Source organism: Ornithorhynchus anatinus, chromosome 5 (genome assembly GCF_004115215.2).
Source record: "Ornithorhynchus anatinus isolate Pmale09 chromosome 5, mOrnAna1.pri.v4, whole genome shotgun sequence".
Taxonomy (NCBI): domain Eukaryota; kingdom Metazoa; phylum Chordata; class Mammalia; order Monotremata; family Ornithorhynchidae; genus Ornithorhynchus; species Ornithorhynchus anatinus.
In genome coordinates this window covers 63,367,332-63,387,500 of record NC_041732.1, presented here as the reverse complement: position 1 = coordinate 63,387,500, position 20,169 = coordinate 63,367,332, and the positions used below count along the sequence as shown (strand labels likewise).

The window sequence follows — 20,169 nt, the reverse complement described above, 5'->3', positions numbered from 1 at the left end:
AAATAGAAAGCAAAGCGTCCAGAAAAGTCCATCATCCTGGAAATTTGGCATTTGCCCACCCAATTTCCCCAGTCTTTCCCATCACGAGGCTGCCAGTGCTGGCAGTGAGCTGAGTGACCCGAAGAAACCCCAGAGCAGAGCTGTGTATCGCTATTTCCCATTTCAAATTCTCCCCTGCCCGCAGGCTGATTTCTGTAAGACCTTGGGAATCATTTCCATGGTCAGGCCGAGCCACATTCTCACCTGAAGGAGGGCAGGAAAGGATCAGACCAAGAGGCCAGACCTTCCTGCCAACTAACCTTGCCTGGTTTCAAGATCGGGAACAGCCGGAAGCTACAGAATCACTGGAGAGAAGAACCTAGCTGGGGCTCAGCCTTTGGGAGCCCTCTGGGGGTTACTGGCTGCCCCAGTACCAGGTCCTTGACTCTGCGTGGATTTCCTGGGACCGAGTACTCAAAGGGGTTATGGCCCTTAGAGTTGGCAGTATCAGGGCTCTCGGTAGCCATGGATGACAAGAGGAGGAGCCTTGAAAGAGCCCTCCAAGCTTCCAGTGACCCGGAGGAAACTACAGTCACTGTGTGCTTCCCTTCTTGAGCTCCTCAGGGGCAGGTGGGTCGAGGACTCGGGCCACTTGGGGCATTCTGAAGTGGCTCATTTTCTGCCCAAGCCACACACGCCAGTTTTTTGTAAAAAAGGAAAACCCCATCTGGTCTAGTTCAAAGACCAATTCCTTCCCTCTGGTGGTAGTTGTGCGGGGAGCTGAGCCTGAAGAACAGTTTCCCTTTCACTTCTGAATCTCTGATCCCAAGCGCTTAGTACAATGCTCTGCACACCATAAGCACCCAGTAAATACCATTGATTGATCTCTAACTAAATGTCCTTCATTTTCTAGATGAAATGTAGAAGGGTAATTTTTTTTCTCTCATGTTTTCTCCCCATGTCTCTCTCTTCCCTCCTTACTTTCCCCTCTCCCCTCCCCTCTCCCGCCCCCACCCCACTGCCTATGTTTTCTAATCCTCAGTTTTGTCCCTCATTTTTGTAGATTATGATTTTGGAGATGTGTTTCCAGCAGTGCCGTCTGTACCCAGCACAGACTGGGAAGGTGGGACCCGGTCCGCTCTTACCCCGTTTATGTGTTCTGCAACGTCTCTGTGCCAAGCTTGCTGCATGCTCTGAAATCAGTTCATTAATAGCAAACCCAAATTCAGTATGCTAATCCTGATGGAATTTGGTAGCAGGGGAACCCAATGCTCAGGCCTAACAACTTTCCATGTGTTCAAGCAGCAGGGGAATTAGACACACACACAGCCGAGCGTGTGCACAAGCAAACACTGTCCAGCATGCAATTTCCCTGCCTTATGCAATACGCTGGGGGGTCTGTTAAAGTGATGACACTCAGGGCCCTGGGGTGATCACTGTTACTAACTCTAATTCCTACTAATGGATCAGTTGCATCTAGCATGGGGCTGTTGAATGCGTGACAATCAGTGACTTGAAGTACCTGTTCAGGGCATCCCGACTTGTTTCATGTGACACCTTCAGCGACGTCTCTCAGGAACCAAGAACAGGCTCTTTAAATCAGACCAGTTCTAAGGCAGTGGAGAGCAGGACTGATGGGTGATGGTGCGGTGGACTCTTTCTCAAGCCGTAGTATCGTTTTCCCTGTGGGGGTAAAGACGAATAGCACATCGCCTTGAGATAGGGGGTGAAGCAAAGGGGGGGATTGCTGTGGTGTAGTTGAAAGCTCTTCAAGCATCTTGTTGAATTTGGCTCGGGGATTTGGGAGACTGCGGTTTTCTGAGGCCGGGGCTGGAGTCTTTTTTTTTTTTTTTGATTTTTTTTTTGTGGTATTTGTTATGATGCGCCAGACACCGTACTAAGAGCTGGGGTAGGTACACGCTACTCAGGTTGGACACAGTCCTTGTGCCACATGGGGCTCACAGTTTAAATCTCCATTTTACAGATGAGGTAACAGAGGCACAGAGAAGTTAATTGATTTGCCCAAGGTCACACAGCAGAGAAGAGGCGGAGCTGGAATTAGAACCCAGTTTCAACAACTATCCAGGGTGGTTGTTGAAACTAAGTTGGACATACTTTTCCCTAAAGTTGAAAAATTATAATCAGTTAGCTAAGCAAAGCTTCTATTTCTGTAGCCTCCTGTAAAGACTAATTAGTCATGTTACAGCTCCTTATTTAGTTAATGTAATATTTTGCTTTGAAATACTTTAATAGACAATAAATAATAGTCTAGAGATAATATTACAGAAAATTGCATGTAAAGAAATTTTATATTACCTCTAAACTGAAGCTCTTTGTGGATTTCTTTAAGAGGGATTGTTTCCCAGCAGCTGGTTGACTTCAAAGATCTTTTATCTGCAAAATAGGGATTAAATACCTGTTCCCTCTCCTACTTGGACTGTGAGCCCCATGTGAGACCTGATTATCTCATATCTACACCAGCGCTTAGTACAGTGCATGGCACAAAGTAAACGCTTAACTAATACTGCAATTATTATTATCATTTCTATTAGAGAAGCAGTATGGTAGAGTGGATAGAGCATGGGCCTGAAAGTCAGAAGGTCATGGCTGATCTAATCCCAGCTGTGCCCCTTGCCTCCTGTGTGACCTTGGACAAGTCACTTCATTTCTCTGGGCCTCAGTGGCCTCATCTGTAAAATGGAGATTGAGACTGTGAGCACCACGTCGGACAGGGACTGTGTCCAACCTAATGACCTTGTATCTACCCCAGCGCTTAGAACAGTGCTTTGCCACATAGTAAGTGCTTAACAAATACCATTATTATTAGGAGTAGTAGTAGTGTTGTATCATTATTTCAGTCCACAAACAGTCACTAGCCATTCCCATCCTAACTAGTGTCATCCTCATGCCTGAGAGCAGCAAGCTTAAAGAGTCTGAAGGAAAGTACAAGAGGTCTGAGTTGCATTTTTGATTTTTTCCATTAGACGTTTTGCTTTGAAAGCAGCCTGATTTCTAACAGACCCCAGGGTTAGCAGTACTAATAATATTTATTAAGTGCCATCTGTGTGCCAAGCACTGCAGTAAGCACTGAGAAAGAAGTGCAAAGATGAGCTATAGATATGGTCTCTGGCCCCCAGGGGTTCACAGCCTAAAAATAAGAGGGGAGGAGGGAGGTGGTTGGTGACAGACGCATAAAGGAAAATGAAATCATGTAAAAGACAAGAATGAGGAGAAATGAGACCGGAGCAGCAGGATTTCAGGCAGTTTTGCAAGTTTTCCGGAGCTGCCTAAGCTAAGAATCTCTAGCTTGGAGATCTGAGTGCCCCCTCCTGAGATCTGGCTCCTAGCCCAGAGGAAACACACTTGGGCCTCAATCCCTCACCACCTTCAGTCTGGTGACTTCTTTCCTGCCCCATGAGCCAGCTTGAGGGACGATCCCTCACTCCCCTAGAGAAGGATCTCCAAGTCAGGCAACTGCTCTGAGGCATTGGGACTCCCCCAGCTTTGTCTCTTAAAGGGTCACTTCCTGGGTCCCGGGCCTTTGCTGGGATATGGTGATTTCTTCCCATGTAGCCTGAGTGCCAGACCCCCGTTTGATGGTGATGTCTCTTTTCTTCCCTGATAAAACTTAAGGCTCCTCTGACCAAGATGTCTGTAGCGCTTCAGAATCCCAGACTGTGGCCCATTCTGACTTGAAACCCAGAATTCCATCAGCAGAGCTTCAGTCTCCAAGCAGCTCGCCTCACGGCACATGTGCCCTGCATTGCTTTTTCCCGAATCACAGCCTAAAAGCCAACCGGACTTCCCCAGTCCGGCTCCTTCCTGCTGATTAATCATGTGGTGATTGGGGCCCAGCCTTATTCTGCAGCGTCTTGTCAACCCAAAGATCTGAACTCTCTCTTCGCTGATGGAACCTGGCAAGGCCGGGTTGGCTTTGGTGTTCCCTCGGCCAATCCTGCCAACACGTTAGAAGTAGTGTGGCTTAGTGGATAGAGCACAGGCCTGGGATTCGGAAGGACCTGGGTTCTAATCCTGGCTCTTCCACCTGTCTGCTGCGTCACCTTGGGCAAGTCACTTCACTTCTCTGGACCTCAGTTACCTCATCTGTAAAATGGGAATTAAGAGTGTGAGCCTCATGTAGGGCAGGTAACTTGTATCTACCCCAGCACTTAGTACAGTCCTTGACACATAGCACTTAACAACTACCGTAATTATAATAATAGCAATCTTTATTATTATTATTCCTGAGCTTGTAAGCAATGGAGGATGCTCGGGAAAAGCCTGAGTCATTGGGAGACACCCAGGGTCTGCCCTCCTCTCGCCCCCTCTCCCCATCCCTCCCCATTTTCTAACAAGCTCCTAATGCAGAGAATGAGATCAGCGCACTTGCTGTCATCAACATGACCTGGAAGAGGGTACATCCGTTGGTTAAATCCCACTGGGGCGTCCCTGGGAAGGAAAATAGGGGGAAGGGGACAGCTCTAAGAACTGATGGTTTGGACTTGGTGGTGATTTTGTTGATGCGACTTGGTTTGAGTCACCAGTGGGCCTTCTTGACAACACTCAGTGGCCTGTCCAACCTCAGCACCGGGTGCTGGAAGGATTCTGAGTAGCAGCTGCTGTAGCAGTTCTCATCTCCTGACTAACCCCGTAGGCTGAGGAGGTGGAACAAAGCAAGAAGTCTGGTGGAACTGTTGAGGAATAATAGCGCGTGTTGGGGAGAGACTAACCAGGACCTGATCCGGGTTTCTGGGGTGTCTGTGCTAGAGGTAGGCAGTGTGCAGGCGTGGGGGAAACGGGCTCCTTACGTTTGCCCCGGTTGTCCGCAGAACAAACTTGAATGCTCTAAGCAGCTGGGGAAGAGCTTCCCCCCACCCCTTTCTTAGGTCCCTGCTATTAAAAAGGTAATCTGCTGTCTTCAGCAGGCAGTTGATTGGTGGTTTCCAAGACCTGCTAAGAAGCCGATGACAAAATGGAGCATTCCAGATGGGGCTAAGGGTAGAATGACGTTCGCTGCATTTACTCTGAGCAGATAATGGCCAGCAAGATGTGCGCGAGCTGGCAAATGTACCGTGTCATCCTGTGCCCCCCACCCATTAACCCCCAACCCCGGGCCGCTCCACCAGCTGGGCCTAAGGGCTTTCTGTTCAGGTGTCATTCCTCTTCTGACTAATGAATGCTGGTTTTTCCCTTCCACTGGCCCAATTTGTCTCCCCAATCCTAAAGCTGATGAAGCCGACGAGCAGAGTTAAGCCAGCTCCTCTCTGAAGTGCCTTCCCTCTCTTACGTTGCCCTATCAATCAGTTTTATTATTGAGCGCTCGCTGCGTGCAGAGCATTGCATTAAGGGCTTGGGAGACTACAGTATAACAACTGAAAGAGGTGTGTTGCCATGACTGTGCCTAAGACTCTGGGGGAGAGCTGAAAATTGAGTAGAGTTCATTGGTCAATGGCCATCCTTGAAGCATCAGGAAACCAAGAGATGAACTGGCCCTGGAGCATTGGCAGAAGTTACATAGAACTAAGTATCTTATATTGGTGATCAATCAATAGCATTTATTGATTAGAGCACTGTTCTAAGCCCTTGGGAGCGTACACTAGAGATAATATATGTGATCCCTGCCCTCAAGGAGCTTAAAATCTAGTGATGCATTCCCCTCACCCACTCGGGAAGGAGCCGCAGTTTCATCCTCTAGAGTCAAGAAAAGCAAATAAGGTATTTAAAAACCGGGTTGTTTCGGAGCAAGGATTTCCTATCCATGAGGCAGCAGGGTCTAGAAGAATGAATCTTGGGCTGGGAATCAACAAACTTGGCTTCTAGTCCTACCCTCATCACTGATTTGCTATGTGTCTGGTTTCTTCATCTAAAACAGGGGTGATAATGCCTGCTCATATTTGCAAAAGTGTTGGGAGAGTAAGGAAGATATCTATGAAAGAGCCTTGAGCTCTCGAGAAAGACATTCCCAAAATGCACGGAGTTATTTCTCTTGTTCCCTTAAATTCACCTTAAAGCAGAAATGCCTTTTGCAGTTTGCTCTGAGATGGGGCACAGCCTGTGTACAGGCCGGGCACAGCTCCCAGCCAGTGAGCGGCTTCTTGGAAAGGAACTCCCCGTTTCCCATTCTGTGGTCCCAACCTCTGACAGGAGAGGTTCTCCCTGCTCTTGTTTGTCCCAGATGGAGACCTCACGGACACCATCAGCTGCCCCCACTCCACCGCCTCCGATTTGACCAGCAGCAAAGCTTCCATGAAGAGCCCCACTCAGCGCTACAACCCTTTCAACGAGGACCGAGCAGAGACCGTGTCCTCCTCCGATACCACTCCCGTGCACGCCACTTCCCAGGAGAAGGAAGAGGCCACAGGGCCGGAGCCTTCAGAAACCTGCACAGAGCTTGAAGTCATCAGGTCAGTTGGGAAAGACCCGTGTGGCGGAGGGATGTGATGGGCCACCTCTGCCCCAGGGTTGAAGCGGCTCCTTGGGAAGGAAACGTTGAGTTCCCCCTTGGGGTTCGGGGGCCTCCCGCAGTCCTCGGGCACACTGGGGAGTAGTGCGGGACCCCAGTGTGAGATTCACCTCCCGGGGTTGATGAGATTCACCTCCTAGGCTCTCGCATCTGCTCAGCCACTAGTCCTCCTGGATCCAACCTGATCAACTTTTACCTACCCCAATTAAGCGTTTACTGTGGGCCAAAGCTTAGGCCAGTGTTTGACACATAGTAAGCACTTAAATACCATTTAAAAAAAAAAGAATAGGGACTGGCTGGACCAGCCCTTTGGTGTGGCCCAGTGGGGCATTGCTTATGTTCTCCAGGAGGTTGCCTAGGAGGGACCCAGGCCACTTGGGTCCCATCCGAAGCCCCTGGAAAGTGGCTGAATTCCAGGCTCCTCCCATCACGGGTGCTTTTCTGCCTTTCAGGGTCACCAAGAAGAAGAAAACAGGCAAGAAGAAAAAGGCCAAATCCGAAGAGGAGCCAAATGCCCTTCACCCCCGCTCTACCCACCAGCCTGGTTCCCATCATGGGGACGGGGACAGCAGTGCCAACGAGGCAGGGCTCGGGGCCGACCCGCCAGACCCCAGGCCTTCCTCGCCCCAGAATGGGGGCGAGGGTCAGGGGGGCACGGCCGAGAGCAGCGAGCGCTCGGAGCTGAGCCAGATAGGCCTGCGGATCCCCGAGATGAAGGACACGTCCATGGAGAGCGTGGGACAGCCACTGAGCAAAGTGATAGACCAGCTGAATGGGCAGCTGGATCCCAGGGGCTGGCAACCCCCCGTCGAGCCCCCGGACCAGTCCTTTCGGACCCGCTCTCCAGGGGAGACCCCGGAGGGACCACCGCTTTGTGACTTTAGTGAGGGGATTCCGGCCCCGATGGACTTCTACCGCTTTACCGTCGAGAGTCCAAACGCTGCTACAGCAGGTGGTGGCGACCATGACCCTGCAGGGCCTGGCCAACCGCTACATGTTTCTGGTGGCCCTGAGGCTGCTGGCCAAGAAGAGGGAGGAGGAAGAGGAAAGGGAGGAGGAGGAGAAGGACAAGCACCTGGGCCTGTAGAGGCCTTGCCACCAGGGTCTGAGAATCAGGAGGTCCAAGCCAAGCTGGAGCTGGCCACCGTGAGCCGAGCCGACGAGTCCGAAGCGGGGACTGGGGAGGCCGTCTGCCGACTCAAGAGGGACCAGCCCAGCCCTTGCCTGAGCAGTGCTGAGGACTCCGGAGTGGATGAGGGGCAAGGGAGCCCCTCTGAAATGATCCACCCCTCGGAGTTCAGGTGAGGAAGGGGCCCCCTGCCAGCCCAGCAGGGGTGCTGGGGAAATGGGGTGGGTCCCGTCCCCCTCCCCTATGTAAAGGAGCAAGCAATTTATGCTCCTCTCGAGCGGGACCACAAATGCCGGCCACCAAGCAGAGACAGAGCGATGCCGGATCCGACGTTCATGGCACCACTCTGAACCGGAGTAGCCCGAAGTCCCCAACTCAAAGGCTGCTTCGGAGGCCAGAGAGGGTTGGCTCGGTGGGTGGCGGGTGAGAGGCTCTGGTCCTGTGAGAAGCTGCCGCTTCAGACTGCCTCCCTGGTGCTCCCTTCCCGTCTATGCCTCTTCCCTCCCCCCTCCTCTGCAGGGTGGACAACAATCACTTGCTCCTGCTGATGATCCACGTGTTCCGAGAGAACGAGGAGCAGCTATTCCGGGTGAGTGAGTCCGGGTGACTCGGCTGAGGGGCCCCTGATGTCTTCCCTCCAAGAGCGAGGGGAGGGAAGCGGTCTGGCGGGAGGGACCCAACCCGTCAGGGGAGCGGGGATGGTGGATCCCCCAGGGTGGTGCCACGGCGATGCCCGCAGATTCAGAGCTCGAAGGGGCATCCGACTTCTCTCCCCTCGGGCCCCAGATGATCCGGATGAGCACAGGACACATGGAAGGGAACCTCCAGCTGCTTTACGTGCTGCTGACCGACTGCTACGTCTATCTGCTCCGGAAAGGTATCTTCCCTTCTCCTCCTCCCCCCAGTTCCTCCCTTCCCGCTCTGTTGGTGCTTGCCCTGCTTTTGCCTAGGGCAGGGCTGGGAGGAGTGAAGATGCAGAATAAGTCAGTCAATTTTATTTATTTTGCACTTACTTTGTGCAGAGCACTGTACTCAGTGCTTGGGAAAGTACAATATAACAATATAATAGACACATTCCCTGCCCACAACCAGCTTACAGTCTAGCGGGGAAGGATTCCCCATTTGGCTACTAGGCACTGCACCCTGAGGCCCGATGCTTGGGTGGTAATAATAATAATAATAATGGTATTTGGGTGCCTACTATGTGCCAAGCAGTGTTCTAAGTACTGGAATAATAATAATGGCATTTTTTAAGCGCTTACTATGTGTTGGGCACTGTACTAAGTGCTGGGGTGGTTACAAGCAAATCGGGTTGGACACAATCCCTGTCCCATATGGGGCTCTCGGTCTTAATCCCCATTTTACAGATGAGGGTACTGAGGCCCAGAGAAATAAAGTGATTTGCCCAAGGTCACACAGCAAACAATTGGCGGAGCCTGGACTAGAACCCATAACCTTCTGATTCCCAGGCCTCTATCACCTACACCATGTTGCTTAGATACAAGCTAATCAGGTTGGACACAGTCCCTGTCCCATATGAAGCTCACTGTTAATCTCCATTATACAGATGAGGTAACTGAGTCCCAGAGAAGTGTAGTGACTTGCCCAACGTCACAGAGCAGCCAGAGCTGGGATTAGAACCTAGGTCCTTCAGGCCTGCGCTCTGTCCACTAAGCCCTGCTGCAGATGTGGAAGGAGCACAGTCTGTAAAGCACTAGCAGCCAGTCTGGTCTCAGGCCCCCACCTGCCTCCCTCTCAATGCCACGGCTCCTTGTTCAGTCTTTTTTTCCTTGGTATTAAAGTACTTAATATGTCGCAAGCACTGCTCTAAGCACTGGGGCAAATACAAAATAATCAGTTTGCATGCAGTCACTGTCCTACATAGGGCTCATAGACTAAGGGATGAGGATTTAACCCCCATTTCTCAGATGAGGTCACTAAGGTGCAGAGAAATGAAATGACTTGCCTGAGGTCACACAGCAGACAGGTGATGGAACTGGGATTAGAATCTGTCCTCTGACTTCCAGGCTCATGCCAAGTGAGAAGAAACGTGGCTTAGTGGAAAGAGCCTGGGTTTAGGATTCAGAGGTCGTGGGTTCTAATCCCGGCTCTGCCACTTGTCTGCTGTCTGACCTTGGGCAAGTCAATTAACTTCTCTATGCCTCAGTTACTTCATCTGCAAAAATGGGGATTAAACAATGTGAGCCCCACGTGGGACAATCTGTTTATCCTGTATCTACCCCAGTGCTTAGAACAGTGCTCTGCACATAGTAAGCACTTAACAAATACCATAATTATTAAGTGGAAAGAGCAGAGGCTGGACGTCAGAGGACTCAGACCTTGTGCCTCTGACCTTGGATAAATCGCTTCACTTCTCTGGGCCTCGGTTTCCTCACTGGTAAAATGGGCATGAAAAACTGTTCACCCTCTCCCTTGGACTGTGAGACCCATGGGGGATAAGGACTTGGCCCCATTTGTTTATCTTGCATCTACCCCAGTGCTTAGTACTGTGCTGGGCACATAGTAAGTGCTTAACCAAATACCACAGTTATTAATCGGTCAGTTAATCAAAGAGAGAAGCAGCATGGCCTAGAGGGTAGAGTGCAGGCCTGGGAGTCAGAAGGTCACGGTTCTGCCACTTTTCTGCTATGTGACCAGGATTCTAATTCCGGCTCTGCTTCTTGTCTGCCGTGTGACCTTGGGCAAGTCCCTTCACTTTTCTAGGCCTCAGTTACCTCATCCATAAAATGAGGATTAAGACTGTGAGCCCCATGTGGGACAGGGACTGTGTCCAACTTGACTTGCCTGTATTCACCCCAGTGCACAGTGCAGTGCCTGGCACATGGTAAGCACATAACAAACACAATAATAATATTATTTACTCTGTGCCAAACATTGTAATAAGCACTTGGGAGGGAACAGTACACTAGGGTTGGGAGACACATAAGGTTGGTAGAGAAGCAGCATGGCTCAGTGGAAAGAGCCTGGGCTTGGGAGTCAGAGGTCATGGGTTTGAATCCTGGCTCTGCCACTTGTCAGCTGTGTGACTGTGGGCAAGTCACTTAACCTCTCTGTGCCTCAGTTCCCTCATCTGTAAAATGGGGATTAAGACTGTGCGCTTCACGTGGGACAACCTGATTACCCTGTATCTACCCCAACGCTTAGAACAGTTCTGTGCACATAGTAAGCGCTTAACAAATACCAACATTGTTAGACACATTCCCTCCATCTTAGACTGTGAGTTTAAAGAGAAGCTTAAAGCCTATTATCAGTATTATTATTGTTGTTGTTATTATTATTATTATTATTATTTGTCCTTCCTCTGCTTCACCCTCAGTGACCATGATTTTTCTGATGCTTCTCCACACTTCTTATTCTCAGCCAGCAGGGGGAAATGGCAGCCCTCAATGAGCCAGGAGGTGGGGGATTTCAGGGTATTTCAAGGGGCGGTTTCTAAGCCACCTTTGCTCACCCCTGTGGTCTCCTCCCTCAGGAGCCACAGAGAAGCCATACATGGTAGAAGAGGCCGTGTCCTACAACGAACTTGACTATGTCTCGGTAAGATGTCCTCCTGGATCAGGGAAGCAGCGTGACCGGGTGGGCCTGGGAGTCAGAAGGACCTGGGTTCTAATGCTGAATCCCCTAATCGTCTGCTGTGTGACCTTGGGAAAGTCACTTCTCTGTGCCTCAGTTACATTCATTTGTAAGATGGGAATTAAGACTGTGAGCCCTGTTTGGAACAGGGATCGTGTCCAACTTCATTCACTTGTATCTACGTCTGGGCTTAGTACGGTGCCTGGTACATAGTAAGCTCTTAACAAACACCATTAAAAAAAAATGGCCCCAGGGCGTGAGGGGTTCTTAAGGCTATTTGTTGTGTTGATGTGAGGTCACCTTTTCCAAAAGCCCCCGCTCTCAGACCACCGCATGGTGGGTTCATTTCTCTGTGGCCAGCTGTGGAGAGTCAAGCTGGTTGATGGGGTAGGGGGTGGTCAGCAGTGTCTCCTTGCCAGGCTAGAGGGGTGGGGCTGTGGCAGACAAGGGAGGCATTTCAGGGCAGTGGGCAGCAGTGCTGGGTAGCTCGAGAAGCAGAACCCCTGGGGCTGCGAGGAGCTGGTTCCTGGACCCCGGAGGGGGGTTGGCTCTGTGGCTTGCTCAATAGCATCAGGAGACAGCGACAATAACCAGTTCCCGAAGTTCACCTCCGCCGACCTCCACCATCCCCTAACCCTGCCCTGCAGTAACCTTCCTCAGGGCACCAACGATCCCTGGAAACTTCTGGATGCTTGCCCAGATTGCTGGATGGAAGTCATCTCACAACAGGCAGTGGGCTGTGATGCGATCACTCGGTGTCCTCGCCTTTACTCCTTGTGTCTCTGCCCAAGAGCTGCCCCGCACCCCAGGGCGATCTGGGCCCCTGGGACTCCTTTCACCTTTTCTCTGCCAAACTGGGGTTAATTTTGGAGGGCAGCATTCTTCCTCAATTCCAAGCCGCCCCACGCTGCTGTGAGCTGGAGGGAAGGGGAAAGGAAGAAAGGACAGGGAAGAGACAGAGGCACAGAGAGAGAGAAAAAGAGAATGAAAAAATGTGTTCTCTGTGTATGCTCACACTTTGTCTCTGGTAGGTTGGCCTGGACCAGCAGACAATCACCCTGGTTTGTACCAACCGGAGAAAACAGTTTCTGCTCGACACTGCTGACGTGGCCCTCGCAGAGTGAGTGAAGCCATGATGTCAGCTGCTCACCCCCATCCCGTCCCATCCTTGCCGCCGATACACCGCGTTTCTTCCTGACCGACTCAGTTCCTACTTGCTCTTGGCCATAGCCGGGAACCCATTCAGGAATGTAAGGCTATAAATGCCAGTCCTGGGTCAGATCAAGCAGCCCAGTATCCCCCCTCTGATGTTGGTACCAAGAAGCTCGGAGGAACCTTATGAGGAAGGGTGGAGGAAGGAGAGATGACTTAGAAGTCATCTCTCCCTGTGCTTAGTACAGTGCCTGGCACTTAATAAGTGCTTAACAAATGCCATTAAAAAACCAACTCTTTCCTTCTACAGTGGCCAGCCCTGGGCCATGCTTCTCATGTCATACATGTCTTACTTCTTGAGCTATGAGCATTCAGCAGCCCCTCCGGCCTGGAGCCAAGTAGTCGACAGTCCGGAAGGTCGAATGCCTTGCCCTCCGCATGCTGTGCCCTCCGTTGGGTGCTGTGGGGAGTGACCAGACAACGCTGATTGCTTCCCCTTGAGGAGCGTACCCACCAGTGGGGAAAGAGTGCCACACCTGAGCACCCAGAACCCAGTCCTCCCGACTCCGTTTGGGATTCCCCAGCGGGTCTTCCCTACTGCTGACCGGAAGTGCCCATCCCTTGCAGGTTTTTCTTGGTCTCTCTGAAGTCGGCCATGATTAAAGGCTGCCGCGAACCACCCTACCCCAGCATCCTGACTGATGCCACCATGGAGAAACTCGCTCTGGCCAAGTTTGTGGCACAGGAATCTAAATGTGAGGTGAGCAGCAGGGCAGACTCTGAGGGGTGCCCAGACTTTGCCAGGGATGGACCTTCTTGGGAGTCGTGGGCCACGGAGGGGTGAAGGAGGCTGAGAAGCAGCTTAGTGGATGGAGCATGGTCCTGGGAGTCAGAGGGACTTGGGTTCTATTCCTGGCTTCTCCACCTGCCTGCTGTGTGACTTTGGGCAAGTCATGTAACTTCTCTAGGCCTCAGTTCCCTCATCTGTAAAATGGGGATTGAGACTGTGAGCCCCATGAGGGACAGCGACTTTGTCCAACCCGATTAACTTCTATCTACCCCAGTGCTTGGCATCTAGAAAGCACTTTAAAAAGTACCATAATTACCGTAATTATTGTTTGGGGTGTGCTATGGCTGCCATCATCCCAGTCTGTTGCACGCACGAAGAACCTGATGGTTAGATGCCCTCTAGCTCCTAAGGCCACCAATTCTTACCACTTGTGAGTGGTTTTCTGGGCATTACTCTGTGAGCCTCCTGAGGCCCTTCATGACATCTAGCTCCCTCTGTCCAGAGGCCATCTCAGAGCAGAGAACGCGACTTCCCCTGCAGCCGTTCCCGAGATCAGGCTACCCCTGGCACCGCCAAGGGTCAATCCACTGGCAGTCGTCCTGGCCCGCGCCCCACCTCCCCCTCCGTTCCCTTCCCTCACCCAGGCACCAGCCGTCACCGTGCGGTTCTACGGCCTTGTACACTGGGAGGACCCGTTGGACGAGGCTCTGGGCCCCGTCCCCTGCCACTACTCATCCATCGAGAACTCCGTCACCAAAGAAGGGATCCTGCACTACAAGGCCGGCACCTCATACCTGGGCAAGGAGCACTGGAAGACCTGCTTCGTGGTGCTCAGGTGGGGGCCCCTCGGAGTACCGGCAGAGGCCCTGCCTGGCCGGCAGTGACCTGGGAGGGGAAGTCTTGGTGGAGTGGGAGAGGGCAGATCCCCACAACGGGCTGGAATAACCAGAGTTTGGGTGGGCAAGGACCTGAGAAGATAGAGACCAGTAGTCCAGCACCTTGTTGCCGGAAAGTTACAGACTGAGCTAGCCACATTGCCACCCAGAATCACCACAGAATGACCCCAAGCTTCCCTTTCTGGTTTCCATCTGCCCCTGATGTGGGAGGAGAGGGATTCTGGATTGGATCCATGGGAGTTTCCCCTGGGTCACAGTTTCCCAGCAGGTCTGGTTTTCAAAGTCTCCTCACTCCACTCTAACTCTGTTCACTTCCCCCTGCAATTTCCCACCCGCGTTCACCTCCTCACCTCCCGTACCCATCAGGTCTAAGGACGGTAAGTGTTGGGCCTGAAGTCCCTGTCCAAGAAATGGGACAGGAGGGAGCTCTTGGGAAGAGAGATCCTGGCATCGAAAGGGGAGCCCTCAGGCCTCTTGGACCCAGAAACCCACTTGTTGAGCCAAGAGAGGGTCAAAGAAACCAACCTCCCCTCTCCTCATGGCCATCTGTGTTGTCTCCTTTCCGGTCAGCAACGGGATCCTGTATCAGTACCCAGATCGCACCGATGTCATCCCTCTGCTCTCCATTAACATGGGGTGAGTGGCCCCCGGACCAGAATAATAGTAATGATAATGTTTGTTAAGCGCTTACTATGTGTCAAGCACTGTTCCAAGAACTGGGTTAGATACAAGTTAATTAGGTTGGATACAGTCCTTGTCCCGTATGGGGCTTACAGTCTTAATCCCCATTTTACGGACGAAGTACTCGAGGCCCCGAAAAGTTAAGTGACTTGCCCAAGGTCACCCAGAAGACAAGTACTGGAGCCTGGATTAGAAGCCAGGTCTTTCTGACTCCCAGGTCCGTGCTTTAGCTACTAGGTCATGTTGCTTCCCAAGACAGTCCTCCAGAAGGCTGGAGGAACTGTCTCTAGCATTGGGGTGTGCCGCTTCTAGGGCCGGGCCCTGCTGGGGAACAGGGGCCTCCTCCAAACCTACCCTACTCAAGCACCCTTACCCCTACCCAAGCAGATTGGCCTCACTCACAGAGCCAATTCCCTGTCGCTGTGGCTCCAAGCTGGAGAAGGTCTCAATTTAAGAGCTGTTGTTTTTGGTAAGTGCTTTCAAATGTGTCAAGCACCGTATAAGCTTTGGGGTAGATACAGGATAATCAGGTCGGACATGGTCCCTGACCCACCTGGGGCGCACAGGTCTAAGGGGGAGGAAGAACAGGTATTTCTTCCCCATTTTATAGACGAGGAAAACTGAGGCCCAGAGAAGTCGTGACAGTTGCCTAAAGTCACACGGCAGGCAAATGACGGAGCCAGGATTAGAGAGCCCAGGTCTCCTGACTCCCAAGACCATATTCCTTCCATTAGGTAACACGGCCTCTCAGGGTTTCCCAGCGTGGAACAGAATCTCTTTCTTGGGTAGCTCAAAAGAGAGGTCTAAAGCGGGCGATCTAAGGACCTGGGTTGGCGGGTGATGACACTGTTGGGGCAACGGGGAAGCGTTTATGTTCCGTAGCGGGAGCCCAGGAGAGGCGATGGGCCACCCCCAAATCCTCGAGACTCCCCTAGTGTTTCCTCCTTGCCCGCGAGGGAAGCCGGCGAAAGCACTCTGGGAGCCAGATCCTCAGCCAGTCCGAGGTCACCCACAGGGGCTCTCACGTCCTCTTGCCAGAGGGAGCGGTGGTTCCGCTGCAGGGCAGCCCTGGGCCACCTGGGGAGGAACCAGGGCCCAGCTGGGGGTCACGGCCCTGTGCGGTCTGGCGTCCCGTTCCTTCCCTCACTCCCAGTTTGTGGCTGCCCTCAGGGGGGAGCAGTGTGGCGGCTGCCGGAGATCCAACAGTACCGACCGACCGCACGCCTTCCAGGTGATCCTCACCGACCGGCCATCCCTGGAGCTGAGTGCCGACAACGAGGCCGAGATGGCTGACTGGATGCAGTACTTCTGCCAGGCCGTCTCCAAAGGGGTAGGCCGTGGCCCGGCACGCCACTCCCAGCCCCGCCATCCGCTCTCCTTTCCCTCTACCTTCATTTCACCGCTTCCTGCCGGGCCTGGCCCAGGCGACTGCAGATGGAAGGAACGGCAACCTGCCTCTGCTCCTGGGGCCTGGTGGGGCACCCGTGGCTAGGTCGAGAGTGCCTTCCACTTCCCCCAGGCCCGGAGCAGCAGCACGGCCCCACGGCCCTGCCCGGCCGCAGGGACTGAGTTGGTTGAGGTTGCAGGAGTGACCCGGTCCTTGAGCGGCCTCCTCTATCCCCCAGCAGGTGATCCCCCAGGGCCTGGCCCCCAGCCCCTGCATCCCCTGCTGCCTGGTGATCACGGACGACAGGCTGTTTACGTGCCACGAGGACTGCCAGACCAGCTTCTTCCGCTCCCTGGGGACCATGGAGCTGGCTGACATCGCGGGCGTAGCCACCGAGCCTGGCAAGGAGTACTGCATCGTGGTGAGTACGAGGACCAGAGCCCAACGGGAGCCGGGTGTTGGGGAGGGGGAGGAGTGAGGCCACCCCAATGGCCTGAGATACACTGAGGCCTAGTGGATAGAGCAAGGGCCTGCGGGAGGGTCAGAAGGATCTGGGTTCTAATCCCGGCTCTGCCATTTGTCTGCTGTGTGGCCTTGGCCACACAGAGAAGCAGCGTGGCGCAGTGGAAAGAGCATGGGCTTTGGAGTCAGGGCTCATGAGTTCGAATCCCAGCTCTGCCACTTGTCAGCTGTGTGACTGTGGGCAAGTCACTTAACTTCTCTGTGCCTCAGTTCCCTCATCTGTAAAATGGGGATGAAGACTGTGAGCCCCACGTGGGACAACCTGATTCCCCTGTGTTTACCCCAGCGCTTAGAACAGTGCTCTGCACATAGTAAGCGCTTAACAAATACCAACATTATTATTATTGGCACTTTACTTTATCTGTAAAACGGGGACTAAGACTGTGAGCCCCACGTGGGACATAGACCGCATCCAACCTGATTATCTTGTATCTACCTAAGGGTTAGTATAGTGCGTGACACATAGTTCAGCATTTAGCCAAAGCCATAAAAAAAAACCCAAAAAAACTAATTTTAGAATTCCTCCACAGGAGTTTGCCCAGGACCGCAAGCAGTTCCTCCCTCCTTGGGTCATCTATCTGAGTTGCACCACGGAACTGGACCGGCTCCTCTCAGCCCTGAGTGCTGGGTGGAAAGCCCTCTACCAGGTAATGAGCCCAGGGTTCCAGGGGGAAAGGAGATGGAGGGCTGAAACCAATCAAGCAGCAGCATCAGAGAATATTAGGAGAGGGCCGTGGGTGCCCAGAGTTGTCCTGAGCTGGCTACAAGATTAGGTAACTGGCTAAAGCCCTGTCCTTTAGGAGGTTTGAATCTAACACTCTCATCCAAAATCGCACACAACTCTGCCCGCTCACACGGACAAGCATAGCTAATACAAGGCTGCAGAAATCGAGGCCGTCCTGAGGACTCGTTATGGAGACCAAGGCCGCCACTTGAGGCTCTCTGACCTGGAATTGGAATCCAAGAATCAAACACCGTTCCCGGGGCAGACCACGATTTCCGTCTGTCCGTTTCTGTTTCCGATAGAGGTGACGGGATGCTCGGAGGAACCGGGTCATGACTGCCCTCTTGTACATCCATCTAGGGATGGATCAGCCAGCATTCTTTTTTTTTTAATGGCATTTGTTAGGTGCTTCACTCTTTGCCAAGCACTGTACTAAGCACTGGAATGGATACAGATTATGTCAAACACAATCCCTGTCCCACATAGGGCTCACCTCTAGAGGACAGTGAGAACTGGTATTGAATCCCCATTTCACATGTGAAGCAACTGAAGTACAGAGATGTTAAATGGCGTGTCCAAGGTAACATAGCAGACAAGTGGGAGAATCAGGATTAGAACCCAGGTCCTCTGACTCCCAGACCTGTGCTCTTTCTACTAAGCCACACTGCTCTTATATCCCTAACTTTTCCTCTAGTGACCCATTACAGATTGCTCTTTTGTACATTTATCCAAACCCTGCCTAGGCCTACCGATTAGATTTTGTTCTACGTAACCTCCTGGTGGTCAAGAACTCCATATGCTTACCAGCGGAGGGAGGGCCGTCTCCTAATTCAGCCTAGACATACAGAGAAGCGGCTTGGCCTAGTCGAAAGGTACGGGCCTGGGAGTCAGAGGACCTGGGTTCTAATCCCGGCTCCACCACGTCTCCGCTGGGGTGACCTTGGACAAGTCACTTTACTTCTTTGAGCCTCAGTTTCCTTATCTGCAAAATGGGGATTAAATATCTGTTCCCCCTTCTACTTGAGACTGTGAGCCCCATGTGGGTCCTGATTATCTTATACCTTTCCCAGCACTTAATACAGTGCTTGGCACAAAGTAAACACTTAACAAATACTACTACTATTATTGTTGTTATTACCTCTGCCTCTGGGCTGGTGGGAGGAAGTATGGGGAGGGATAGGACAGCTTTCCTTAGCCCTGTCAGTTCAAGGACAGGGCTCGGGTTGAGAGCTCAAGCCATCTGGTGTTTGAATCCCCAGATGGAGCGTGGGGAGGGGCGGCGGGGGGTGGAACCCTGGCTCTCCCGAGCCGGCATCCCCCCTTCTGGCCTCTGACCACTATCCCTGTTGGCCCAGGTGGACCTCCCGCACAAGGCAGTCCAGGAGGCCTCTTGCAAGAAGAAGTGCGAGGACGCCCTGAGCCTCATCCACAGCGCCTGGCAGCGCAGCGACAGCCTGTGCCGCGGCCGGGCCTCTCGGGACCCCTGGTGCTGAGGCCGAACCCGGACCGGCCTGGAGGGAGCGTGGAGGGAGCCGGGCCCGCCGCCGCACCAAGCACAAAGTCGGCACTGCCTCCCGATGCTGCCATTCCCAGGGAACAGGTCCCCGGGCTCCTGCCCGCCGCCCCCCCTCCGACAGGGCGGACCAGCTCCCGGCCCTCCGTTTGCCGGAGTAGACGGGGCCAGCGGTACCCGGCATTCGCTCCTTTCAGGGAGAGGACTGGGCCCTGGCCGTGAGCATGGGCTCTAGGGGGCCCAGATCCCAGCACCCCCTTCCCTCCCTGGGGCACTTTGGCACCGGGGAAATGGGAGAGAGCGGTCATCAGTCACGAGGGGCGGGGGAGGGAGGAGAGGGGCGGGAGAGGGAGGAAAGGGAGGAGTTCGAGGCCCAGGGCTCCTGTGGACTAGGTTCCCTCTCCCCAGGGCCACAAGGCCTCGTTAGGGCAATGTAATCTCTTATTAATAATAATAATAATAATATATAATGGGGGAAAAGCCAGGGGTGGGAGGCTGGGAGAGGGTCCCTTCTACCACCCTTCTGGGGTTCAGGCAGAAGGTCAGAGGGCACCGTGGGGGTCCCCTGAGCGCCTGGCCAACCTAGTTCATTTTTGAACACTTAGCTTGTAAATGTGGTGAGACTGGAACACTAAGTCGCTTGCGTGCATGTTTTCTTCTCGCTAACTCCATCCCAGAGTGCGGCCCCGCTGCCGGCCCGCCTACCCTTCCGCGGTTGTAACTTTCCGGGCAGGATGGGGCTCCCCTTCCCACCTCTCCCCTGGCTGCCTCCAAGGGTCCCGGCATGCCTCCCCTTCCCCCCCAGCCACCTGTAGGCTCATCCCAGCGGGAGCCGGGAAGAGGTGGCAGGGGAAGAGGGGAATGTGAGACCATCATCTCCTACTGGGGCGCCCCAGTCCGCCGCCATAGGGAGAGACTGGAAGGAACCCCGGGCTGGGGGAGGCGGTCCAGGGCACGGGGCGACCGGGAAGCAGAGGGAAACGCCAACTGTGGGTGGCTTCAGCTCCGCCGTGCCGCTCACTTCCTTCTGATGGCAGAAGCCAATCTCCTCTGACGGGAGCTTTGTAAAGGAACAGCCTTGGCCCTCCAAGGGAGGGGTTTGGTTTTGTTTTTTTAAATAAAATAGAGATGTTATATTGCAGCACTCGTGCCCGCCGCCTCTTTTATCGGGGAGCAGAGGGGGAGAGGCTAAGTAGGGGTCTGCAGCTTCTTCCTCTGTCTCCTAGCCCCAGATTGCCCTTGTTCTGCCCTGGGGTCAGGCAGCTCACCCTTGCCAAGCCCTCCCAGCCCCTGGCATTTATTCCCCCGGGGAGGAGAATGTGTCTTCAATTGCCGCTGA

At 53.2% G+C, this 20,169-nt stretch overlaps 1 protein-coding gene across 6 annotated transcripts in view; it reads left to right on the top strand.

Annotated features, from left to right (window-relative positions):
- PLEKHM2 (pleckstrin homology and RUN domain containing M2) overlaps positions 1–19,158 on the top strand; it is a 58,162-nt gene extending 39,004 nt beyond the window's left edge. For 3 of the 6 annotated variants that reach the window (XM_029065738.2, XM_029065736.2, XM_029065741.2), the window contains 14 exons: positions 1,043–1,102; positions 6,155–6,383; positions 6,895–7,743; positions 8,091–8,160; positions 8,358–8,448; positions 11,065–11,129; positions 12,197–12,285; positions 12,945–13,077; positions 13,752–13,942; positions 14,574–14,639; positions 15,855–16,014; positions 16,310–16,492; positions 17,124–17,240; positions 18,673–19,158. In XM_029065738.2, coding sequence (XP_028921571.1) covers positions 1,043–1,102; positions 6,155–6,383; positions 6,895–7,743; positions 8,091–8,160; positions 8,358–8,448; positions 11,065–11,129; positions 12,197–12,285; positions 12,945–13,077; positions 13,752–13,942; positions 14,574–14,639; positions 15,855–16,014; positions 16,310–16,492; positions 17,124–17,240; positions 18,673–18,810 — 2,441 coding nt within the window. In that variant the 3' untranslated portion in view covers positions 18,811–19,158. The remainder of the gene's footprint in view (positions 1–1,042; positions 1,103–6,154; positions 6,384–6,894; positions 7,744–8,090; positions 8,161–8,357; positions 8,449–11,064; positions 11,130–12,196; positions 12,286–12,944; positions 13,078–13,751; positions 13,943–14,573; positions 14,640–15,854; positions 16,015–16,309; positions 16,493–17,123; positions 17,241–18,672) is intronic. The other 3 variants (XM_029065737.1, XM_029065739.2, XM_029065740.2) reach the window with 3 other exon arrangements.
- The last annotated feature ends 1,011 nt before the right edge of the window (positions 19,159–20,169 follow it).